Source organism: Glandiceps talaboti, chromosome 7, assembly GCF_964340395.1.
Source record: "Glandiceps talaboti chromosome 7, keGlaTala1.1, whole genome shotgun sequence".
Taxonomy (NCBI): domain Eukaryota; kingdom Metazoa; phylum Hemichordata; class Enteropneusta; family Spengelidae; genus Glandiceps; species Glandiceps talaboti.
Window position 1 is genome coordinate 7,906,431 of NC_135555.1, and position 27,633 is coordinate 7,934,063.

General features: G+C 36.8%; 1 protein-coding gene across 1 annotated transcript in view; it reads left to right on the forward strand.

The window, feature by feature from the left end:
* Positions 1-27,528, forward strand: part of LOC144437594 (neural-cadherin-like) — a 71,870-nt gene extending 44,342 nt beyond the window's left edge. The window contains exons 16-34 of the mRNA XM_078126563.1: positions 1,372-1,599; positions 3,931-4,181; positions 6,336-6,577; positions 7,445-7,581; positions 9,887-10,126; positions 10,509-10,694; positions 13,133-13,189; positions 14,165-14,268; positions 14,723-15,133; positions 15,569-15,834; positions 16,527-16,869; positions 17,330-17,445; positions 18,296-18,606; positions 19,071-19,243; positions 19,806-20,082; positions 21,106-21,283; positions 21,851-22,104; positions 23,057-23,362; positions 23,848-27,528. Of these exons, the coding sequence (XP_077982689.1) occupies positions 1,372-1,599; positions 3,931-4,181; positions 6,336-6,577; positions 7,445-7,581; positions 9,887-10,126; positions 10,509-10,694; positions 13,133-13,189; positions 14,165-14,268; positions 14,723-15,133; positions 15,569-15,834; positions 16,527-16,869; positions 17,330-17,445; positions 18,296-18,606; positions 19,071-19,243; positions 19,806-20,082; positions 21,106-21,283; positions 21,851-22,104; positions 23,057-23,362; positions 23,848-24,095 (4,328 nt within the window). The 3' untranslated portion in view covers positions 24,096-27,528. The remainder of the gene's footprint in view (positions 1-1,371; positions 1,600-3,930; positions 4,182-6,335; positions 6,578-7,444; positions 7,582-9,886; positions 10,127-10,508; positions 10,695-13,132; positions 13,190-14,164; positions 14,269-14,722; positions 15,134-15,568; positions 15,835-16,526; positions 16,870-17,329; positions 17,446-18,295; positions 18,607-19,070; positions 19,244-19,805; positions 20,083-21,105; positions 21,284-21,850; positions 22,105-23,056; positions 23,363-23,847) is intronic.
* Positions 27,529-27,633: the final 105 nt, after the last annotated feature.

Genomic DNA, 27,633 nt, shown 5'->3' on the forward strand with positions numbered 1-27,633 from the left:
GGACATTATGTTATTCTTTCATAGTGCAGTATAAGTATGTTATTTTAAACAGTAATGTCACACCAGTAAATAATAATTGTTGTTACCTGTGATAAAATAAACTCAAAATAAAAAATTTTAATTTTTGATTTGAGTATGAATACATGTCATTGATTATTCTTACATGTTATCATTACAGCCCCCTTTGTACCGGGTAAGTCAGAGTACTTCAAGCCTCGTAGGCATGTCCAAATTAAATCTGAAATTAATTAACCCTCCTATGGTAACTGTAACTGTGTGATGATGTGTAATTCTCGGTACCTGAAATAGAATATTTACTGCCTAGGTGTATCGTAAAAATAACGAACATTCAATGTCTTGGTCGACACCATAACTACTGCGCCACATGCATTACTATAGGCATGGGTGAGAATAAGTCGACCTTCTCGTTCTATTTTGAGCCTCTAACATGAGGTAAAAAACTATTGCAGGTACTGAGAATTACTTCTTATTTCTAAGCCTCTAGTCTTTTCATCACTGTTCTACTACTGAGTGTTATTTGACCTTTATGAATTGCATGTTTTGTTCTCTATTTTAATTTCAGCCGTTTATTCTCTGTTATTTCCTAAGCTGAATGCATGATACCCTGTTACCCTGTTACCTCCATATCTGTGGATGGTACCAAGTCCTTTTACAGATCATTTGTTTTAAAAATTCTCCAACAAAAATATTTGCAAATGTGTTTATAAGTTTGTCCCCACATTTGCTACAACACTGACAAATATACTCTAAAATTTAGGAATAAACACCAGGGTACACAGGTACATTCATCTACCCTTTCATGAAATACTACTATTACAGGCCAATTTGTAACACTGTATGAATAACATTGTCATTCACTAAATTCTAGAAAAAGGGGCCATGTAAATGTGATGTACTCCAACTAATAGACTATTTAAACTAAAATTATATGTGCTATTTAGCAGTAAAGTTGAATTCTTACTTAGAGGTATATTTAGATGTTATTCCCCAATCTTTTTCTTTGTTCAGCCAAGGAAAATAAGAGTGACCTAAGGGGCCTTTGTCATTATGAGTCGCTAGACGAGTAGTGATAACCCTTAGGTCTCAAGTATTTTCCAACTGAACGAAGAAAAATATTGGAGAATAATATAATTATACCATCACTGTTTATATATTTTTAAAAAATGGGGAAAGTGATGACAATTTTGAGCATTTTGATGAATATTTCGCACACAGCAGAACCAGTGACGTAAACACGCATTGTCATGACAACAGATGCGTAGAATGACCAGAGTATATATTCCATACTTTGTGTTGAACCTGGCTGGTGCATGGTATAATATGTATTGTTTGTGGTTTTTCTTTTATCAGATTCCTTTGTGATGACAATGACAGCCATTGATCTTGATGACCCAAACGAAGGGGATAACGCTAAATTAACATACACAATTCTAGAAAATGTTGAAGAACAAAACCAGGAGCTGTTTGCCATAGATTTAAACTCAGCTGACATCACAACATTGGTGGATTTCTTAGATAGAGAAAGAATACCGGTTTATCACATCCTGGTGCAAGCTGAAGATGGTGGTGGCCTAACAGGTAGGTGCTATGCTAGTATTGTGGCCGTGGAAGATTTTTTTGCTATCAGGGAGTCCTATACTGTTGTGTAATGAGCTTTATATGTAAAGTAGATGGCAGCCATGTGTAATTAAGTGTATGCGTGGTGGTGGTGGTGGTGGTGGTGGTGGTGGTGGGGGGGGGGGGGGGGGGGGGGGGGGGGGGGGTTAACTCTTTCACCACCATTGGCCTCATGGGATTGTTTGTGCTCCACCAGCCCCCTCACTAACATAATGTGAGAGTGAGTGGTATGTAATCAAACTGATATAAAAATACTCAGAGTTGCCTATTTTTTAAAAATAAGGTATCATTTGAATGGAAAATAAATTTTCTACATCATAGATGCAAATACAGACATTCAAATATCACACACACAGCCAAAATATGGATTAAAGTAATAAAATATTAATAAAACAAAGACAGGTTGTTTATTTATTGACATCACAAATAAACAAAATATTTATGTCACAAACAAAATTCAAAATGCCAACATTTAAGTGCCTACAAAACTTCTGTACACTGGTTCAATGGTCAAAATTGGCGAAAATTTGGCAGAAAATGACATTTTCAGTCGTATTAAATTTGAATTAAAATAATTAACGGCTCAATAATCCATTTATGACGCTGCAGTCCATCCCCACTGGCATTGAAAGTGTACTAAAATATCTAAAGTCATCGCCTCAAGACCATCTGAAAAGTTAGCTTCTGTAAATATAATTCAGTATTTGACAAGACAGCAAAAAATTATCACCAAATTTATTCTCTAAATCGGTAAAAAATGTCCATAAGTCGGTAGTATCGGCGCCAAAATCGGATGGGCAAGGTGGTGGTATTTGCCGACATGCACACCGATCAACGGAAATATGCAGCTAGCATTTTGAACGTACATCGCTGTAACGTGGTGGTTGCATAGAGTACACCGAGTTCATACAGCCACCTACTTGTAGTCAAAAATGCCATCCACGTCGAAATTTAACAGAATTTTTCACGAACAGAACCGTTATTTACATCGTAAACGATGTTAGGGGAGACGATTTTGGCTGCGGCCATGTTGAAATTTGAATTTTTCCTAAAAAAAACGCACGCTAAAAATCCGATCGGAAAATCGTCAGATCGTGCGTAATCTACCCACCATTGACCTGTATAAATTGGACTTGTATGAGTATTATTCATTATTGAACATTACCACAAAGAAATATGAACAAATTAATTCTTTACATCGATAAAAATTGGTCCCAAGACGATAGTATGAGCGCAGACTACGGGTCAACAAGTTACGCATCTTGCCGACTTTCACTACGACACCCGTAAATTCCCCGTTGGGAGATAACACGAACTTAGCGGTACTTCTGATGCTTGTACCGTTCCCACGACCAACTACATGTATTCAACGATGTATTTCTGGTAAAATTCAGTGGAAATTTCTTTGGACGGTTGACAAATTGACATCGTAGGAGATGTTATAAGAGCCGTTGGTTACTTCCGCCATGTTGAAATTTGATTTTGTCAGCGAAAAACGCACACAAAAATTACGATCGCTCGTCATTTCGGTCCTATTTCTAAACCGTTCACTTCCATGTGTTCAAAATGGCAGACAAGCAAAACATAGCTAATACGCATGTGTGGAACTAGTTATGGCAGCAAGTTTTGCAGCAATAGCTGCCGTTTAACGGCATAACGGCGAGATAGGCGAACCATGGGTGAATGAACTTTGCCGTCCCCATATATGGGGTACTGGTGGGCGCCTTAGCGCGTCCCCATATATGGGGTACTGGTGGTGAAAGGGTTAAAGAAGTTGGTTTGTCAGATCAAATTAATTTTGGTACACCTGAGACTGACTATTGTTTGATATTGCATGTTGATTGGAACAGTTGAAATGTTACCATTTTGGGTTGTGCTGTCAGAACTAGATTATAATACATTGTTTTAATTCAAGCCAAACTTTGTCATCTATGAAAGCTGTTCCTGGTCCTTTTGTAATAAGAAAAGAAGTTTCTGGTTCACTGTCTTGTTTTAAAGGAAATTCAGGATCTTTTCTTTTCCCTGAGTTAAACATGTGCATTATCTGACAGCCATATTGGATTCTAAAATGACTACATTTCGATAACATTTTGACCTTGTTTCTAATAGTTGTACAGTGACCCCTGATTTTTTCTTCTGGATGTTAACTGTGAATAGGTTGAATTGGAGTATTTTTCTTGAATAAATTAATACCAAATGTGTAAAGAGTCTATTTCTGATGTGCATCATTCCATTTTAATGTCACCCTGAAGTTTAGCAAGTTGTCACAGTTTTTACCCTTTCTTTCCATAGGTTCTGCTTCTGCTACAATTGAACTCGAAGACATTAATGACAACGCACCAAAGTTCACTCAAGACCTCTACTATACCACCATGTCAGAGGCATTACCCGTTGGTGCGTCTGTCTATACAGTATCTGCCATTGATATGGATATTGGTATAAATGCACAGCTGACCTACGCCATCATTGGTGGCAACGAAGGCGACCATTTCTACATGTATAATGACCGAGTTACCAATGAAGGAATAATACGAGTGTTTGAGGTAAGGGAATAAAGGAGGTAGAAATTTACAGGAAAAGTCGAGTCTGACTTATTTCTGCCTTTAGTATATAATTTGTATTGATTACTACGTGATGGGTCACAGCTCGCTCACATACAAGTTCATACTGCTCTCCAACTTTTCAGTAATTTCTTGACAAATCTGTCAAGTTAGCAACTGTAAGTACGTCAGTTACTTTTATAAACCATGGGAGTCAGCATCCAAGCCTGGAGAACTAGGATTGGAACTTTCATTCCACCAAAAAACTGGAGAGATATTCAAGTTCATTTCTACAGCCCATACTCAAAATGGTCTCATGCAAATGAGCTTGGTTACCGGCTGACAGCATGCATTTTGGTATCTCTTTATACTGTGACTGCCACGTATTCATTGATTACTACTATCAACTTGCATATGATTTGGAGTGAAAAAATAGCACCTTGGTAACTAATTCAACTTTGAAATCATGCACAGCTGCCTGACTACACTTGAGATGTATTTGTCCAATTGGGAATTTCATGAAGGGATCTTTTATTTTGTATTTTATTCATATGATGATCTTGTATGTAAATGTGTTTATACAATCAGTAACACTGAAGTAAAGCATTTTCTGTATATGTTACAATCGTTTATAGCATCCATATCAAGTGTAAAAGTATACGGTTTCATTTGCTAATTCGCAACATTAGAAAGACCAAATGGTAGGCTTGTAAATAAATCATTTGGTATGAATGCTGTAAATGAGTGTAGCACATATAGAAAGTGCTTTACTTCAGTGTTACTTATTGTAATTTTGTTGAGAATTGAAAACAGTGAAAATGGCTTTTCATTATTAAGTGTATTTATTGATGCATGTAAGGTAACTGTCACCAGTGCAGGCAATGGAGAGCTATATTATATTAGCTTTCTGTTATGCTGGTCCTTTTGTAACTTTGGCCTGTGACAGTGTTTGTGTTTGCATACTTATTTTTTTCCCCTCCATATTTGCCAGGGGTCTGAGATACACAATAAATAATAAAATAATAAATAATTTATGGGCAAACCTGTCAAGATGACATCACAAACACCCTTATTTCCTTGTCTTGCCAATAGTTATGTTGATATTATTGATTGTAGCATTGAAGTGTTGTATATTTATTTGATTTATTGCAAATATGTTATGACACCTGTTCTGTGTATCCTTGTGCTAATTTGACATCACTAATTCCAAAAGCACCACAATTACTTGCGCAAATGTAATTTGAACAATTATGTCTCCAAAATTTGTCACTGTAATGATTAATACAGCTGAAACAGGGAGTGTTTACCAAAAGATTATCTAACATATAAACTGGATCACCACTGATCGTTTGGCTGATCATGAATGCTGTAAATGTCTATGTTACATAGTCTTCTGGTAAACACTGCCTGTTTTAGCTGTAAATGTATTTGTTACATAGTCTTCTGGTGAACGCTGCCTGTTTTAGCTGTAAATGTATCTGTTACATAGTCTTCTGGTGAACGCTGCCTGTTTTAGCTGTAAATGTATCTGTTACATAGTCTTCTGGTGAACGCTGCCTGTTTTGGCTGTAAATGTATCTGTTACATAGTCTTCTGGTGAACGCTGCCTGTTTTGGCTGTAAATGTATTTGTTACATAGTCTTCTGGTGAACGCTGCCTGTTTTAGCTGTAAATGTATCTGTTACATAGTCTTCTGGTGAACGCTGCCTGTTTTAGCTGTAAATGTATCTGTTACATAGTCTTCTGGTGAACACTGCCTGTTTTAGCTGTAAATGTATCTGTTACATAGTCTTCTGGTGAACGCTGCCTGTTTTAGCTGTAAATGTCTATGTTACATAGTCTTCTGGTGAACGCTGCCTGTTTTAGCTGTAACTGTATACATACTATTAGTCTTCTGGTGAATGCTGCCTGTTTTAGCTGTAAATGTATCTGTTACATAGTCTTCTGGTGAACGCTGCCTGTTTTAGCTGTAAATGTATCTGTTACATAGTCTTCTGGTGAATGCTGCCTGTTTTAGCTGTAACTGTATATGTTACATACTATTAGTCTTCTGGTGAACGCTGCCTGTTTTAGCTGTAAATGTATCTGTTACATAGTCTTCTGGTGAACGCTGCCTGTTTTAGCTGTAAATCATTAAGTTATTGTTATTCATTTCAGATGGTTGACTATGAAGATCCCACGCAACAAAACTTTAATCTACAGTTGGAAGTATGTGATCCAGATTTCTGTGATACGTCAGCAATTAATATACAAGTTGAAGATTATAACGATAATGCACCCGTGTTTGATCCTGATTACTACGAAGCCTCAGAATATGAGAATGCAACGATAGGCACAATACTTGGAACTGTAACAGCAACTGATGCAGATCAACCAGGCACCAATAATTCACTTTTCTAGTATGTTTGATTGTTATTATTTGTATTGCCTACTGTATTTCTTTACACTACCACAAAAACAACAACCCAGTCTCAATTCACTTCACATAAAAGAGAAATACTGCAGAAGAAAGTAAGTTGTGCAGGAGCAAAAGTCAGAATGGATACAATTATTAAACTGTTGCTTGTATCTCTCTCTCTCTCTCTCTCTCTCTCTCTCTCTCTCTCTCTCTCTCTCTCTCTCTCTCTCTCTCTCTCTCTCTCTCTCTCTCTCTCTCTCTCTCTCTCTCTCTCTCTCTCTCTCTCTCTCTCTCTCTCTCTCTCTCTCTCTCTCTCTCTCTCTCTCTCTCTCTCTCTCTCTCTCTCCCAGTCTGTCTCTTGCAGAGTGGATTCATATATATTGTAATACAATTATTGCATGTGTCCATCTCTTGCAGATTTATATACATTGTAATACAATTGTTGCAAGTGTCTGTCTCTTGCAGAGGGTGATTCATATACATTGTAAAAAAATTGTTGTATGTGTCTGTCTCTTGCAGAGTGGATTTATATACATTGTAACACAATTGTTGCTTGTGTCTGTCTGTTGCTGAGTGGATTTATATACATTGTAATACAATTGTTGCATGTGTCTCTGTTGCTGAGTGGATTTATATACATTGTAATACAATTGTTGCATTTGTCTACATGGTATAGTCTGCACATTTTGTACAATCATGACATGATGCATGTATTTGTTTTGTCTGTCAAAATTATGGCAGGGATGTGTACTGTCATACATGTAGTCCTTGTTTAGTAAATCACCCTCTGCAAGAGACATAACATGCAATAAACGCATAGCTCCATGACAACATGGATAACACCATATTGTATGTGTTACACACACAGTTACAGCATAGCTCCGTGGACAGATCCAGAGAACCAGTTCTATGTTGGTCCAGAGAGTGGTATTGTATCTGTTGCCAGTGAACTAGACAGAGAGACTGTAGAGTATTATGATCTACTAATACAGGCCATTGATATCGGTAAGTTAGTGAACATCACATGGAGAATCAAATTAACCCTGTAACAATTCATTTGTAAGGTATTGATATCGGTAAGTTAGTGGACATCACATGGAGAATCAGAATAACCCTGTAACAATTCATTTGTAAGGTATTGATATCGGTAAGTTAGTGAACATCACATGGAGAATCAAATTAACCCTGTAACAATTCATTTGTAAGGTATTGATATCGGTAAGTTAGTGGACATCACATGGAGAATCAGAATAACCCTGTAACAATTCATTTGTAAGGTATTGATATCGGTAAGTTAGTGAACATCACATGGAGAATCAAATTAACCCTGTAACAATTCATTTGTAAGGTATTGATATCGGTAAGTTAGTGGACATCACATGGAGAATCATAATAACCCTGTAACAATTCATTTGTAAGGTATTGATATCGGTAAGTTAGTGAACATCATATGGAGAATCAGAATAACCCTGTAACAATTCATTTGTAAGGTATTGATATCGGTAAGTTAGTGAACATCACATGGAGAATCAAATTAACCCTGTAACAATTCATTTGCAAGGTACTGATATCGGTAAGCTACTTGTTAGTAAACTTCACATGGCATGTGAAATCAACTCTCTATCTTTCCATTTGTAAGGTATTCATACCTGTAAGTTAGTAAACTTCACACGACATGTGAAATCAACTCTCTAGCTTTCCAGGTTGTATATGTGAACAGTAACTGTTTGAAATTTTAGCATCACTAGAGTTTTAAATGATAACCCCAGTGTTACTTTGATGTTTTGTTAGTCCCCGCGGACGAAGTCCGGAACGGGGACTTATGGATTGGGTTCCGTCTGTCCGTCCGTGCGTCCGTGTGTCCGTGCGTCCGTCCGTCCGTCCGTCCGCAGCCGTTTCTTGGATATGCCTGTACCGATTTTTTTCAAACTTGGTACAGGGGCAACATGCTATGGCATACATATGCACGTCAATTTGTTTTATGATTCGATCCAATATGGCCGCCTAGCAGCCATTTTGTTTGTGAATTTTCCCTGTCTAAAGCCATAACTCAGACATGCTCACACAGATCTCATTCAGAGTTGGTATTAGGACAGTGTTCTATGGCATATATGTGCATATTCATTGTTGTCATGATACGATCCAATATGGCCGCCTGGCAGCCATTTTGTTTGTGAATTTTCATGTCCAAAGCCATAACTTAGACATGCTTGAACAGATCTCATTCAAAGTTGGTATTAGGACAGTGTTCTATGACATACATGTGCATATCCATTTTCATTGTGATACGATCCAATATGGCTGCCTGGCAGCCATTTTGTTTGTGAATTTTCCATGTCAAAAGCCATAACTCAGACATGCTTGAACAGATCTCATTCAGAGTTGGTATTAGGACAGTGTTCTATGACATACATTTGCATATCCATTTTCATATTGATATGATCCCCCATACCCGACCAATCCTTTATTGTTGTAGGCATGTTCCATGTCCGACAAGCAGACACAACATATCTAAGTCTGTTTGATTTAGGTTCACAAGTGTTGTTGCATGATCAGAGTAGTGCTAATTCCTTAAAACCCAATCATAGCGGGGACTATGTCATTCTCAATGGCTTGTTTGACTTGTATTACGTATAATTTAGACCCAAGTTTCCACCAGCACCCCATCTCCTGCACACTAGTAAATTTGGAATACTAAGGATAGAAACTATCATTAAGAAGTGTCATTGCCTAGTGTCATTGCAGAGTTCCCTGTGTATAACCTAAGAATCCCCTAGAAGGTTGTTGTGTTTTCGTAGACACTTTAGGGACAATCTCACAATGTCCTATAACATCAAACAAATTTCATTCATTTAGGACAAAGCCCCTCACCCCTCCCCCTAAATGAACGTTCACAAGTGCAACATCAACATGTTTATATATATATATATATATGATGTAAAGCATGATTAACTTGTAGGTCACACCACTACGATCGTTGCAATGCAAAAACATGATGGTAAACACATTAAAATACAATCCTAACCAAGCACTGTATATCACATTAGAAGTAAATTTTAATCAACTTATCAACATTTCAGTAGTATTAAAATTCAGAACCTGTTATCATTGAAGGTGTGAAAGTTTTGAAATTTGGTTAGAAGTGTGAAAATGAAGTTCAGCAATTGCATTGATGCCCGACCCCCCCCCCACCCCATGTACGAAGTTCGCTTATTTAGCTTGTTTGACATTGTGCCAATCATGGATGGATGAGTATGGTACCATTCTTTTTCTGTGTAATGTTAAACTTTAAAATATTTGTATATTACAGGTCCTCCCAGTTTGACTGGTAATGCTACCTTCCATGTGACAGTGCTTGATATCAATGATAACCCACCACACTTTGCTGAGGACTATAGACCTCTGGTGATGGAGAATACTCCACCTCCTGAATATGTTGAGACTATTAGTGCTGTAGACCCAGATGGACCAGATAACGGCCCTCCGTTCACTTACTGGGTGGATAACTGGAATAATATCCTAGACAACTTTACCTTTGAACAAATAGGAGGTAAGTAAAATTATCAAAACTGAATAATCGTAGTTTGTCGATGAACAAGATGTAGTTTATAGCTTTATGTTGTTTAGCTCTGTGTAATGAATTAACACAAACTATCTGATTGTTGAAAGATTTGTTTTAGACCATCAATTCAGTTTGCTTTTTTGGAGAAGATGAAAATATTATTTTTGACCGAAAACTGTTTTTTTTTTTAAAAAAACTTTCTTTTTCTTTCTTTTTTTGTAATATGGAAACACACACGTAACAAATGGTGTTAATTCAACAAATCCTATTGTATGCCTTTCAATCAAAGTGTATAATTTATATTCCCTATTACAAAGGTCACAGAAACAGTTCATATTTGACCATCTTGTTACAATTTCTCTCATCACAGATGTAGCAGAGATTTATACCAAATTAATGTTTGACCGAGAGGAACAGAAGTACCATTACATGTCTATTGTGATGGCAGATGTTCATGGATTATCCGGCACTGAAACTTTAACCATTGAAATAGACGACATGAACGATAACCCACATCAATCAGGCACCAAGGAGATATTTGTATACAACTACAAAGGTTGGTTTGCTTTTCAGTCCTGTGTACCATCTTTGAATTGTGAATGGTATGTTATTCCGATTTCCAGGTCATCTATATTTCACTTTTCTTCACGGAACAGAACCTGTCTCCCCGCCTTGTAGATAACTTAAGTGTTATTTAGCATACCTCATATAACTTATCTGATTGGTGGCAATCAACAATGTATTGACCAATAAGGTGATTTGTTACATGGGGTTCTATTTCAAAGATTTCTAGATCAAGTTGTTGTTATGTATGTGAAGCTGCAACTTCTCTGAAGTGACTGGTAAAGAAGAAGATTTCTGATTGGTCAATAAGTTGTAGGATAATGGCATTTTTTGGCCATGTGGGGGCGTGCTTCATATATGTGAATACCTTCAATTCAAGATATAAAATAGAGAACCCTTTATGAGATTGTCTATGTCGAGTCAATTTACTTCCTATGATTCAAAATTGATATGATCACATTCGTAGAAACCATAACCATTCATCCTCACCTGGCGTGTCTCTTGTACAGCAAGGAGATAGTACAGGGTTCGCACGGTCCTGGAAAACCCTGGAAAACCCTGGAAAACCCTGGAATTTCAAACCCTCCCTGGAAAACCCTGGAAAAATGCGCCCTACCCCTGGAAAACCCTGGAAAATGATCATGTTCAATCGATCGATTAATATTGACGATCGTCATGTCCGTGCTCGAGCCACCCATTCATATGATTCTGAATCTCGTAAATGTGAAATCGCGAAAATATTTTCAAAGTCATTCGCCACGCTGGGTGATGAATTAAAATTCACGCCGATTGAACCCAGACAGTCAAGCGATCGTTCCACGAGACACTTTGCCCCACAGACCGTGTGTATTAGTTGAATGGGCGCCGCAGTGTTTCTTTCGATCTTGCATATACTTTATAGTATTGCTACTCCGTACATCTCCCAGTCGTCATTTCAGGGACATGATATTGTAACAGTCCCGGCCGGGGTAACATGTACAGTAGGTCTGTTAACAAGATTATCGTAACACTGTAGCGAGTATCAAAGCATCATCAACCTCGATTAGAAATTGTTACAAGTTCGGCGCACAAGTCGACTGATACTACAAGCTAGGGCTAGGGCCTAGGGAAGTGCAGTTGAATTTCCGGGTTGTGTAAGTACGGTTGTGACTTTTATTTTGTCGATAAATGGGTATTTGTGTTACATGTTCTAAAAGAATAAACTACTGTTTTATGTTGTCGGTACAGTAACATTCGTCAATGGTCAAATTTGAGTTGAAATCGCGATGTTCCGCAACTCGTGGCATTGGTACATAAACATCGAGACGCAAGCGATGAATGTATTTAGTTATTCATAGCTCGAAATTTCGTTACGTAAATGAAGTTTTTATTCAAAATTTTGAAGAAAAAAATTATTTTAGGTGACTTATAAATCTAGTAACTTCAAACCATACAATAACGAGGACAAACTTTAGTTTTTGATTTATTTTTCTGGATATGTCTGAATTAGACTGACGAATGCTGCGACTCAATCTTACACGATCAATGCACCAGCTTGACGAAACGGCTACTTAGGGGGTAGGACAGAGGTTTCTCCGTTAATCTTAGCGTGTAAACGTGGTTTTGAAACCAATATCTTGCATAGTGTCGATTGTCTTTAAAATGTTTTGTGACATATTATGGGAACTGTTGTTGATTTTTCTCGTCCACATCAGACAATTAGATGTCATTCAAAAAATATACTTTAGTGTCAACACCCCTGGAAAATGGCCAAAATCAATATGAATACCCCTGGAAAACTGACGAAAAACCCCTGGAAAGTCCTGGAATTTTGTTTTGCTTTAAGTGTACGAACCCTGTAGTAATTCCATAGAGTTTCTATAAAGTCCATAAAGTTCATAGTTTCGTATAAACCTTATTTTGTTATTTTGTTAACTTATTGCTCTAGTTTATACATTTACTAGCTTGTTTTAGCACCAAACACCTATTGCAGAAAATCCAATGAAGAAATGTAGTTTTCTTAACGGATGCAATACAGATTTTATTCTATTCATAGACAAGGACACCTTAGGTCACTCATAGTTTCCTTTGCTGAATGAAGAAATATATTCTATAATTTCTCTCCATAGGAATTTTTTTATGTTGATATAAGTCGTGAAATTTCTCATTATTTTTTAGGAGCGATATGTAAGTTTATAACACAGTAATATCCATACACTACAACCTCTTTACAATCAGCTCTGTTGTGGTGTATCATTCTATCATAACAAATAACCCCCCCCCCCCCCCCCCCCGCCATAGCATACATGCTTTACTATAACAAACCCTTTGTAAGTTTTCCTGTGAGTTCTGTATAAAATGGACACAGTGTATTGTCTGTTCAGTAGTAAATGAACATATACATCTACCAGACATAGTTGAAACTGTATTGTACATTTAATTTGATCACAGGTGAAATACCCAAGGTTTTGCTGGGAAAAACATCATCTGGTGATAAAGATACCAAGGGTATAATAAGTACATTTCAAATTATGCAACCCTAATGACATTTACGTTTTGAAATGCACAATTGTTTTCAAATATTGTTTTCAAATTAACACATTTAGTTGTATTATGATTTGTAATGTATGTCATAGTACAGTAACTGTGAATTTTACAATATGCTAACCCAGAAACTTGTCTTGGTGTTCCTATAAGTTCAAGAAACATTCTACACCAAAACAAGTCTCTGGGCTAACAAGAGGCATACTAACATATAGCTATGGTTGTAGATAGATAGTGTGAACTCTATCACATATATCTATAAATATTCTAAGACTAACGTGAGAGCGTTGTAAGATTTTATTAACCCTTTCTGTGCCTGTGATAGATTCCTTACTAGACTCTTTAGTGTATGTTTTGGTTAATAATTAAACCACACCAACCTATTCTGTAATAGAGAACATGTTCACGCTGGACAGATGACAGTTGGAGTTGGTTATATTGCAACTATAGGCTATTCCAGACCCCCAACAGGAAATTGAGAATACAGCGCCCTTGCTCAAATTGGGGGTATCATCATCTCATAGTACCGTTTCTCAAGGGCTTTGTCCCTTGGTATTCTGTAGAAGTGTAAATCAGGGATGTTTTTCATATTGTTCAGACATCAAGGAAAGCAGCAGTGCTCTATGTTTAACTGAGTAACCTATACCATGTATACCCCCAAGGTACACACAAACAGGAAGTAGAGCACCACCATGGCAAATTTTGGAAAGGCCTATTGAAAAGGGGTTTGTTGTGACAACTTTACTGGAATCTTCCTCAGCGTATTGCTATAGCCATAAGAACTGAGGATACAGCGCCCTCGCTCATTGAGAATGATTACCAGACTAAGACTACAAGTTTTGTGTTCTCTTTGCAACTAGTCATTGTGTACTTGATACTAACTCCACTGTTAGTGCTTTCTGTCCATTCTGACATGTCTATAATTATGTTTGATAACAGGTGAAATGCCAGAGAGTGAAATAGGTACTGTGTATGCACCTGATCCTGATGACAAGGACCAAAAGAAGTATACTATCGTTGGCGATGATCCTGAGTATTTCTGGGTGAGTTAGATCATTTTAATCTAGGAAGTAGATCGTACTATGATGCTTTATTCCCATATTCCGAAGCAACAAATGTTTGTCTTACAAGTAAAAAGAGTGTTTATTTTAGGAAAAGATGGGAAAAGAGACAAAAAATTGTTTGGCGGCTAGTTTTGTGAAACCTTCATTGCATGCAATTCACACTATCGTCTACTGCCATTTTGTATTTTGTGTACAGTGTAATACAATGTATGTAGTGGTAGTCAGTACTTGCCAGTGTAAATTATAGCAAAAAAATGAGGAACTATCTGATAATAGACACACAGAAATGATGTCCACTCTGTAATGCATTGAAAACTTCCTCAAAGGGGGAAGAGATTCTCCAGGCTAAACCATGCAACCGCTTCTCCTGTACACACATCAAAAAACCCTTGTGGACACTGTCATATTTCAAATATGTCATGTTTTCCTGTAGGTTGATGAAAACACAGGTATGATTTACATATTACCGGGATGTCCAGATGGTGTTTATGAATTCACTGTACTGGTACAAGATGGAATACATCCTGACCAGAACTCTACCGTCATAGTAGAAGTCAAAGAAATCCCGGAAGAAGCTGTCATGAGTTCTGGATCTATCCGTGTTATCAAAACTACTGCCGAAGAATTCATTGCCAAACCTGATACAGGAGAAAGTATGTTAGAACTCTTCCGTCAAGCATTAGAGATATACCTACCAGCCAAGTATGAAAACATTGATGTGTTTAGTGTGATCAACGTAGCAGATTCACCAGAACCAGCTTGTGATGTACGCTGGTCTGCACATGGATCACCATATTATCCATCGGACGATATGAACATGAATGTCCGTCTCAATATAAAAGAGGTCAGGAGAATTCTTATACTATTTTTTTTTACATGAATTGAATTTGACTAGTTATATTTATGTTGTATTGGTATCTACTGTGACCTGTATATTGACACAACTATTAATACAGTCTGTTGTGTGATTCTAATCACCCTGTGATCGACATAGTGTAAACACAACTTACAGCATTGCTAGTTTATGGAACTCTAAATAAGCTAGTTTTCAGAGACGCCTCCCTACTGAGACGATAATCAAACCAATGTCCATTCGATAGCTTATCGCTGTGGTATGAATATGTTGCGACAATAGTTTTAGTTTGTGTTCTATCTTAGAAAACCAAAGGCTCAACTACCAGGGTAGTAAAATTGTGTTGTCACCGTTATCAAACTGTATATTGATTTTGATGAATATTATAATTTGATAATTCTCATCTGAATGTCACTGTTTTTACAGATAGAAGATATGGTTGGGATAACCATAGGTATGGTACCTGTAGACCTGTGTCTTGGTGAATCTGTCTGTGAATCGTCCTGTACTAACATCTTTAGAGCTGACGTCAACCCTACTCTAGTTGATGCAGACCATTCTACTTTCATCTCAGTCACTACACAGCAAGAAGCAGCATGTGTCTGTGGTGCCAGGGAAGCACCAAGGGGTCTGTGTGAATCAAGTCCTTGCTATAATGGTGGAACTTGTGTAGATACACCACATGGATATGTGTAAGTATTGAAGTACCAGAACTTTTAACATTTGTTTTATTTCTAAAGCACTTCCTCTATTTCAAAAAATTTTCAAAACCATTGCACAATAAGTGAAAAGAGAGACCGTGAAAAATACCAGAACTATTTCACTTTGGTCTATGTGAAGTTGAGTTGCTAGGTGTCAACATTTGTTGTCATAAATACATCAATCCTGAAAATATTTGAATACCAGAAAAACAACAACAACATACATATTTATTTTCTTTCTTGCTTGTCTATTTATGGTCATACATTGGATAGTTTTGAAAGTATAATGTTGTTTTCAAGTTTTGATTTGTAGGAACTATAATGATTTGATTTCTTTAAAAAACCCACTATACTGTGTCTTGGTGTTTTTTACAGTGTTAGAAATATAGATACATGACTAGTAAAGTTAAGATAAAATTACTAAATTTATGTGGCAAAAAAATTATGATAAAATTACAAATTTTGTTATGTCACACCAGGTTTGCTCTGCAGATATTGTCATTCTGGCCCATGATCTTTGTATCAGTCAAGTTGTAAGACTTAAATTGAATTTTAAAACCTAAAAGAAATTCAGGGCCTCAATTATCAATGCTCACCCCCCCCCCACCCGCCACTTCCTACACCCACACCAAGGTTGTACTGTTGTTCATGAATTGTGTATAATTCTGATTTATTTTCCATAGCTGTCAGTGTGGTGATGGCTTCGAAGGAACAGACTGCCAGGATCTGAAACGTAGTTTTAGTGGACAAGGTTACGCATGGTATGACAGTCTACAAACCTGTGAGCAGACTAGGACAAGTTTTGAATTTATCACAGAATCTCTTAACGGTGTGTTGATGTACAATGGACCTATGACAGAACTACTGCCATACGAACCGGAAGATTTCATGGCTGTAGAATTGGTGAACGGAAGACCTAAACTGTTTATAAATCTGGGATCTGGAACTCTGACATTGGAAATACCAAACTCACCAAACCTGAGTGATGGTATGTGGCACAGAGTAGATGTCTTTAGGAATGCACAGGTTAGTACAACACAGTACAAATCCGACTATTTTATCATCACTGAAAAAAATCAATCAAAAGTTTATAGAAAACCATGAAATCCTTTTGAAACACTGTGTGAGTCATCTCAATGTTTGAATCTGACAGGCCTGAACTAAACTTTCCCCAAGAGCTATTCAATCCTTTCAAAACAGTGAGTCATCTAGAAAAAGCAAACCATAAGGTTGATAAGTACCGTGAAATTCTTCTGAAACACTGAGTGAATCATCTTAAAGTCGTACTACCAAACATCAATTGTTACTTGTTTAAATTACTGACAGCAAGTTTGCGATAGAATTTTTTCAAAAGTGAAGAGCAACTCAACTCGTATCTGGTTCATTCCATTTGTAAGTCTTTCCTTGTGATGGGTTTCTGTCAAATGTACCGACACCTGTGTGGCGTTATGTATATATGAACCTTTCCTTTCTTTTACCTGCACAGACGGTAGAGTTTATGATTGATAGATGTATAACAGCTGTTGTTGCCGAGACAGACTCCAGTACTACTATTGATACTACATCATGCAAAGCTGAAGGAACAACACCTGGTGATCATGAGTAAGTTGCATCAACATTAATAGACAAATATGAAATGTTTGGAGGCAAAAAAATAGAACTGATTACAAAATCGGTGTCAGCTAATCTTCGGTAAAAGTTTGTGGGTTGAGATAACTGGACTTGAATTAGGTTTGTTCAATGCATGAAGAAGACTTCAAGCTGTACCAGCTATAACTGAAGTGTTGTGTTTCCAGTCAGATAATCAACAATGTATTGACTGAAAATTGTTAAAATACCAATAATTAGACACTGTATGGGTGAATTAAAGGTTGATTTTTATCCATACTAGTACAGTAACAGGTTGAAATCGTGATTGCATTGACATGCTGATTTTAGAGTGCGGACCCAAAAAATCAAGTTGATTGGATTTATTGTACTGTATTATGTGTACATAAGTGTTTTACACACGTGATGCAATATTATTCAGGGTGTACGATATCATTGAGTAAGTCACCATGTCTAACAAAACAGTTTAAAAAAACATTCAAGTGCAGCTGTCAACTTGATCAGGTTTTTGTCAAAGCAAGATGTGATACTAGTATAGTCTACATAATACTAAGGCGTATAGAAATGTCATTTTTAAACAAAACATTGTTCAGGGAATACATAGGGGTTGGGCAAGCTCTGGTAGTAAACATTGCTAGTGGCATTTTGTACTGAGAAACAGCTATCTGGTTATGCTTCTAGAAAAGAAATTTACTGGTTTGGTAAGTGGTACCTTATTGTTAATTACATAGTCTGTAAGATACAGACATTCATGTCACACTGTCAGCCTGATAGGGCTTAACAACATCATGTATCTTACAGTTTAATTAATACATTGATGACTTTGATGTGTATCTAATTGTAGATTCCTAAATACCAACATGCCGTTACAACTCGGTGGTGTTATAGAAGACTCCGACTACCTGTACCCAGCAGACTTTGCGTACCAATCGATTGACTTTGATGGCTGTCTGAAGAACTTTGACCAAGATAGTAAGATATATGATTTGGGATCGCCATCAAGATCTCTAAACAGTGACCAGGGATGTAAACAAACAGATCAACATTGCTATGACGATGGTTTATATCTCTGTGGTAATGGTACATGTATTGGTAACTGGGACGATTACTACTGTATCTGTTATCCAGGTTACCATGGTGACAGCTGTGATGCTGGTAAGTTGTACACCTTTGAAATTGAAATTGAAATTGATGTACATAAGAACAGAATTTGAGGTATGAAACCAATTTCTTGAAACTGTCGAGCAAAAGTACATGTTGATAAAATATATGCGATGTAGATACTACCAAATCAGAAAGACTATAGCATTTCAATTACATGACTCAATCTCTTTTATATCCATGCAAGTGAATACATTTTATCTCACTGTGAACACAAATAAAAAAAATTTTATTTGAATTTCATCTAGTATGTGATAATGATTTGTGTTCACAGTGAGACCATTTCATGTGTGTGCATGCTATGACGTGAGACGTTGAAACCATCTCGCTGCCAAATTCAAACTCTATAGTCACTCTTGTTTCGAAGTATTTTCTGTTTGCGCAAGCAAGCATGTGATATCGCTATAGCTGTGATGGAAATTTAATGTCTAAATGTGCTTTCTATGGTTTACCTGTAGCGACTCCTGACTATGATTTTGCTGATGAAAGTTACATCACCTATGTGTTAGCAGACACCGTACCTTTGAATGATTACACATCCGAGTATCATATCATGATTCGTACCAGAGAAGAGGAAGGTTTGGTGTGGCACATTGCTGATACAAATGGCTATGAGTTTATCAGGCTAGAGGTAAGATTTACAGCTAGGATACATCATGTCTGTTAGTAGACACTCCACTGTAATAGCTCTACTAGAAGAGAGAGAAGGGTTTGTCGCTGAAACAGAATGTGAGTTTGGTAGGCTACAGGTAAAGTATACATGAAGGATACATCAGTGGTATGTTATCAAATAATCGACAATGATAATTAGTTGAGAACAGAAAGAGCGTTACAAGTGTAGATGACTGTTAAGTTTATAAAACAAATGGCAAGTAACAAAAGATAACTAAACAATGTTATCTATAGTTGTATTATTGTGTGTAGAGAAATATTTCCTCAAAAAAGTGGGCTTTTTACGTATGTAGCAATAAACTCAGTTTTGGTTATTTGGTGATAAGAATTTGTGATTTGTGTATTGCAGTCTACGTCTGTGCAATGTAACAGGAGGGTGCACAGAACAAAAAAACAAACACATTTGCATGATGTTGGGAGATGAGTGAGCATGCATACGAGTATTTTGCAAAGAATTGCTCCATTGATAGCAAAGTATCCCAGTGTCGAACTGACAAATGTTACTGTTTATTTTGTAACAGTTGATGGAAGGTAAACTGGTAGTCCACTTCAACCTTGGTGATTCAGGAGCAGGCTGGTACATGTACTTATCAAACTATGCCTTAGACAACGGTGTCTGGCATTCTATAGCACTGGAACGCTTTGGTAACCATTTTGTTGTCAAAGTTGATGGCGGTGGTGGCGTACGTGAAATGGAATCCCGTTTGGGCGCGTTCCATGAGTTGGTTGTGGATAGAGAAAGTCTTGTACTGGGAGCACAAATTGATGTACAGTTATCAGTGACTATGAACTTTAACGGTAAGTATATAAACAATACACTTATAATGATTTAACTAACCATTTGGCGTATGAAGCACTCAATGGTAGAGTTGGCCTACCCATCAAATAGCACTTCAAAAAAAACGGACAACCAGATCAATACAACCAGCTGATCTCATTTCATATACTCTCCACACAATATTAACCAAATCAAATACACAAAAGTATTCTTTTTATCCACAAACCATAAAAAATGACTGGTACAATCTCACAAATAACATTGCCTGTTCTTCAGTATTTTAAGAAGTCAACAGTCTTCACCGTTACTCGTGCTGCCCACACATGCATGTACAACTTGGTGTGGAGTATTCAGAGATGTCAAAAAACATATCAACCGTGTTCTCCCTTACTAGTGCTTCACACACATACATGTTCACGCCATTATTTAGTGTGATACTTATTAGTATTAACACATCAACAGAAAAAATACTTTGTGATGGTCAATCTAGACATCCATTTTGTGGTGTTGTTTGTGGTTTTTATTTTTATAGCAAATACTTACATGTCTTGAGAATCTGTCATTTTAGTGAACATAACTAATTAATCAGTGTATCTGTAAATTATCATTTCGAAAACATGAACATATTTCAACAGTTTATTTACCCAAGAAGTATAAATTATCTGAATTATTTATGACTGTTACCTCTACTAGGGATTGAATTGTGAAGTGTCTATTAATACAGATAGTGTTGCCTACCTTCTCGCAGTGTTTTTAGCAATAGATACTAGTAACAGATGTAGGTTAATTGGAATGAAGCGCCCTCTATGTTCACTTCCTGACATGTATGCTATTCTTTGATTACATGTGGGTATCAAAACAGTGCAATTCATTAAAATCCCCCTCTGAATTAAAATGACAGATTCTAAAGACGAAAATCAATTCTTTGCTTTCTCTGCATTTCTTTTACTTATGTGAAGAAAGTTGATTGATAAAACACTTCACAAAAGTTCTTGTCATCTGTGAACAAACTATTTAATATCTCCTTCATTTGAATTTTATAGGTTGTATGATGGATCCAAGAATTACAAATGTCTACCTTGGCATGGAGAATGATACAGATGGTACCATAGCAACGCCTTCTGATGGTGTCACATATGGTTGCTACTCTGAGGCCTGTGAAAATCATGACTGTCCAGATCCGTTGGTTTGTTTTGATCTGTGGAGGCTGCCAATCTGTAGGTAAGTACTTTCACTGTAGAATAGAACTAGAGGGAACTCAGTGGGTGAGTGCATACCTCTACCAATGGTGGGAGCGCCCTCAAGGGTCAGAGCTTGGTTGCTGATATCAGTGCTGCTGTGGGATGGGTTCACTAACATCTTCACAGACAAAATCTGGGATCTGATCACCCCAAATCTCATCAATTGATTTCTTGTCCTATAGGCAATCTTTCAGTAAAGTTTCATTTAAATCTACCCATAATTTTGTGAAATATTATGCTAAAATCAAACATACATGCAACGTTTTATAATTTCACTGTACACCTGAAACATTTTCTGTACAACAAAATGATATCTGTGGTGCGTTTGTTGGCCGAGCTACTCACAAGGAGATCAGACACTTGTTAGCAAGTGGAGTTAGTCCTTGAGGAAGAACATGTAAGTGTCAAAAGTTACGACTAATATGAAATTTACTCCTCAGTGTACTGCTCTCCCTGAAGATAGCCAAAGTTTTCTTCTCTGTTAAACAGAATTCTCACTGGTTTTTGAGTTACATGAGGTTTTGACACTGTGTCATTGTATTTGTAGATGTCCACTAGGTGAACAGTTAGTGAATGATACCTATGGTAACTTTACCTGTATACCAATTGATGAGTGTCTGAGTGATCCATGTCTAAATGGTGGAGAGTGTATAGACGGTGTCAATGGCTATACCTGTATATGTCCCATTGGTTTCTATGGAGTACACTGTGAGAACTATGAACCCCAAGCATGGTACGGTAGAGCTACACTAAGCCTTGGTGCTGGAATGTCTATACTGATATGTCTACTCCTGTTACTGTGTAAGTATACCTGTATTTAACTCTTTATCAATTTACAACCATTGCAGCAGTTGTCTAGAGATACCTCTGAACATTGTTTTACCGGTGGTGGACAATTCAAAAGTTTTGTTAATGGATAAGGATAAGACTTCATAGCCAGATTTAATTGTCCACCACTGGTAAAACAACGTTCTGATCACAGCCATCTCTACCTAAGTGCTGCAAGGATTGTATTAGTTTTCTTACAGGTATTATCAGTTTATGTCTATGTAGATGTTGATAGATAAAATAACACATCATTGACTCAATTGATTGCATGGGTCAACCTTTATCATGCTTACTGGTGTTTCACGTAGGGCCAGCTGTGCCTCTGGGCACACTTTTCACGTAGGGCCGTCTGTGCCTCTGGGCACACTTCATGTAGGGCCAGCTGTGCCTCTAGGCACACTTTTCACGTAGGGCCAGCTGTGCCTCTGGGCACACTTTTCACGTAGGGCCGGCTGTGCCTCTGGGCACACTCTGCCACTTGGAAATACGTCAATAGGCCACAGCTTATGCCTTTAGAGAGAATATGAACACATATCTTTTCAGCAGAGCTTTCAACTTGTGACTGTACTAAGTATTGGATACTGGCATTTTACAAATGACTTGGTTGATTGATAGATTGATTGATTGATTGATTGATTGGTATTAGTCACAGTTCAATGGATAGGTCTTGAGTGTTCTATGGTCAACATGTTGGCAAATCTAACCCCCCCCCCCCCAACAACAACAACAACAACAACAACAACAAAAGAAACAAAAAAAAAACAAGCTTAAGAACAACTTCCCAGCTTGAATTGACTATAGGTAGTCAACTGTTCTCTACGTTATTGTGTCATTATTCGTGAACTTGAACTAAAAATCACAATTTTTTCCCCAAAATTCCCCACACAGCATCAATATTTTAAATGTTTAAAATTTGTCTTTCCAGTACTTATCCTTATACTGGTGATCTACAAACGTCGTCAGGAAAAGGACGTGATAGCTCACGATTACTATGACGATGACATACGTGAAAACATCATAGTGTATGACGATGAGGGCGGTGGTGAAGGTGACCAAGATATCTACGATATTAGACCACTCAGTAAACCTGTAGACACTGACAGTACTAGTACTGGTGATAGGAAACCACTTGAACCTGTACAGGAACAACCAGTCAGAACCATGGCTGTACCACCACCACAGGAAAGACCACCCGAAAGAGAAATTCCAAGAAGACGAGCACCACCACCTGGTAAGTTGTTATGTCAGTCGTGGAGTTGCTAGCGTATGGAGACTGTTTCTTTTCAGACCATATTTATTTTGTGGCGAAATATATACATCATGATGTACTCCATTTTACTGTTTTGGGATGAGATGTGTACAACTGTAAAGTTTTAGTGAAAAAATATTGTCACAGGAAATGAAAGAAGATAAATGAATTAATGCAAGTTTTAATAGTTCTTTTCGGAGAAGGTTGCCCAAGCTGTTAAACAAACTGTCAAGATCAGTGAGCCTGATCACAAGGTTTCATGTTTCTTGCTCACTGATCTTGATAGTTCATTTGATAGCTTGGATGGGCAATATTCTTTGAAAAGTGTTGTATTACAAGCTACACAGTTATCTATAGTGACCCTTGTAGGTATGTTTTAGAATAAGGAACTAAGTCAGATTTTGACTCGCATGGCAACTGTTAATAATAGCAATCTCATTAATATAATCTCTTCTGTTGTATTGTAGGTGATAGTCCTGAAGTCGGCGATTTCGTCAACGATCGTCTGAATGACGCCGATAAGGATCCTAATACACCACCCTATGATACATTGCATCTATTTGATGACGAGGGCGGTAGTTCTACAGCTGGATCGTTGAGTTCATTGAACACTAGTAGCAGTTCAGAACCTGAACAGGACTACGGTTATCTAAGGGACCTAGGACCACAATTCCGCAAATTAGCCGACATGTATGGTGGTGGAGAATCTGATTAAGTTGTGATTGAAGTATTATTGATACACCTATGTTTATCAGTGGCAGTGATTGTGGATAAACATTGGATCATTCTAATATGTACAGAGGTTATTCATTATTACGTGAAGACCTTGTACCACTTCATGTATAGTGGTAGCAATTACTTAAACAATGGACCACCACAAATTGAATAACTTAATGGAATTATTAATATTTGATTACTGTTCAAAGAAGAAATCAATATAGTGGAGATCACTAATTATCACAGAGATCTAATACGTCAATCCTGGAGATGGCTAACATAATGGCCAATTTGATGCAATTATTCCAGAAGACGGCTAACAATGTTGAGGGCCAATTTGAAGCTGGTCTTCAAAGATACGGAATGTTATTCCAGGAGACAGCCAACATGGTGGCCAATTTGATGCTAGTATTCAGAGATGTATTTTTATCAGAAGATGGCCACTTTGATGCTACTAGTAATCTGACATCTAGGATTGGCCAACTTGATGTCTAATCAAGGGTGGTTACCGACCAAGAGATAATCGGAAATTGGAGCATGATTCCAAGAAAACTGGCTAAGAGCATTGTGATTGTGATAAGGAGATCAAGACTCTTTCCAGATATGTGTACCAATGCAGATTTCAGTTTGAATTCAATTGATTTGATATCAGGTTATTGAAAACCTGATAATTTTATGACAAATTTTGATATCTGTTTGCTAAGATAAACAGATTAAATTGTCTTCTGATGGCAATAAATGATGAAGTTTTTAATATTGTGTAAAACTTGAGACCAAACCATCACCATGGCAGCCAATAACATGACAACATACAAACATTATGTGATGACATATCCATGGTGCCAGCCATTTTGGTCAATCTTTAATAGTACTGGAGTTGCTACGAAAAGTCAGCTGCTCACGACAAAGCTGTTACTATGGCAACATTAAAAAAAAACATTGACCACTGTATGGATAGTGGTCACCAACTAACTTCAGTTAATTCTAGTTGACCGTAATAAACAACTCATCACCTACAAATCAAACATGCTATACACTATTGTGCAAAAGATTTGAAATAACGAGGGTGGTAAAAGAAATTTTTCGGTGGAACTTGCAAAACCAAGGCAATAGTTTGTCTTTAAAGGTTAAGTTCCTAAATCACTGCTGACCCAAAATAGCTTTATTTTAATCCATATGGATAAACAATATGTGCAACTCAGAAGATCAGTTGAAAATTTGAAAATCTCTGAAAGTAACGTGCCTTCGCTTTCTTCCACCTTGTTCTCTTCTCATCAACTGAGTTTCAGTAAATATTGATGTATTTACTCAAAATTTTTGCCAAAGATCTAATTTTTCTGACTCCTCCTCAAATCTATTTCTCCCCATCTTTAACCCTTGACCTCTATGATTGACGGAAAGATGCAATAAGAAGACGATTTGTGCCAAATGATCAGTATTTCAGATTACATTATTAATTTTAACAAATTTTTATAAAATAATATTTATGTTCAAATTTCAATTTTACCGAAACCACCATGACAAATATATGATTTATATAGATCAAGATAGAGGATTAGTAGCGATAGTACAGTCAGATGTTGGGCGTCTATGATAGTAGTTTATTTTTAAGACAGTGCCAAGCCCTCAGTGTTTATGATGTCAGTTTATTTGTAGAAAGTGCTTTAAGATATAACCAACGATGTAGCTATGTACTCTCTAGTGTGCTGCCAGAAAGAATTGAGGTTTGCTTGAAAACCTGACTTGGACACTAGTAGATTGTAAGATATATCGTGTTCTGCCCTCACCAGCCTCCTCTCTCCTGATGTGTGAGGGCGCCCCATCATGGCGTACCTTACAGACTACCTGACCTGGATACTAGTAGACTGTAAGTTACATTGTGTCATTCTGCCCTTGTTGGTCTTCTCAGAGAGGGGGTAGACTGATGGGTGAGGGCGCCCTCACAGGGTGTACCTTTACAGACTAGGAGCAAGTCAGTTTTATTTCAATGTTATTTGTGTTTGCAATAGTTGTATTTTGTATTCAGAGGAGTTTCCTGTTATATAGTTTACAAAGTTATGATATTGTTACAGCATTATTAAGTTCAATTTTTTTGTGAAATTACCAAAGTTGTATGATTTTTTTTTACAACAGGATTACTAATTCAGGTGCTATGCACAGAGAAAGTGCAAATAAATATGTGTAATTGATGTACTAAGACTTGGTGGTTCAAACATTGTATGGAGTATTGTCGTGGTAATATCAACTTAACCGTTCTCTATATTAGCTCAGTCTAGCCTTGACTAGCTTTAGAATTAAATATATGTCGTATGGCTTTCTGATACAGTACTGGATTTGATGTGAAATACGAACAAATAGTAGATATTGTCCAAAAAGAAATATTTATAATTTTGAAATAAATCACTGTACTTAAATTTAATATTTTAGCCAAAATCTCAATGGGTTGGAAGACCCACTTTTAGACAACTCACAATCACTTATATTGAAAGAAGCAAAAGTTGAAAGAACGACATTCTACATAGTAATTCTGCAAACACAGAATGTTGATCATCACTTCACTATGTGTATATATATAATGGTGTCTTGTTTGTTCTGCATTTCTACCTGTTAGATTGAGACATTTAAAAAACGCAAACCGACTTTTGTAAACATGTTTGACGTTCATTTCATAATTTGTCTGAACCACTTTGTTGTTATTTTTATGAATTATTTATTTCAGAAAATTACTGCCAATGACTATCTCAGAAACATGATCAAATCATGTTCTGAAAATTTTAAGCCGCCAAAATTTTTTTGTTTTTTTTTGTGTGGAAACAAAGATGAGATTAAAGTGAATTACTTTGCGATATTTGACGGTACATGGTGTAAAATATTGGTTTCTTGTCTATGATCTGTAGAAACATTCTAAATTTTATTTTTTTTCTTCCACTTGTAGGAAATTCCCAACTTTTAATGTTTCAATTTTTTATTTTGAGTCTTGAATTTGTAATGTTCTACCCAAGTTTCTTATCTAGCTGTTATACCTTGATATATATATACCTTGTATAGTAACCATGGAGATTAGTTTTGCCTAGCAATCCTATCACCTTTAGAAACATATATTTTACAATAATCTTTTACAAAAACGTTCAAATTTCCTGAACTATTAATAACTCATGGATTATTATGTGTGCTAATTCAGTTTATTTTACCAAACGGACAACTTGTTGTTTTTTTCAATTCAAACTTTGATTTAGTGTATTTTTTGCTACTGCAAAGCGAGTGTGTACAATATCTTAGATGTTAGCATTGTAGTTCGTTGACCAACGTCCTCAGAGATAAAAGCAGTACTCAACAGTACTTGAACAGTTATATATAGTTCAGTTCATTTTGTACAAGTTTAAAGTGTGTGATTTTACAGAAATTGAAATAAATTTATTGCTTTCAAACAAGTGTGCTTCGCAGTGTGGACAATGAGGAAATGTTTGGCTGTAGTAACTTTAGATTTTGATTTTGTTGAGTGACGATGATTACCGTACCCCAAAACAACAACATAT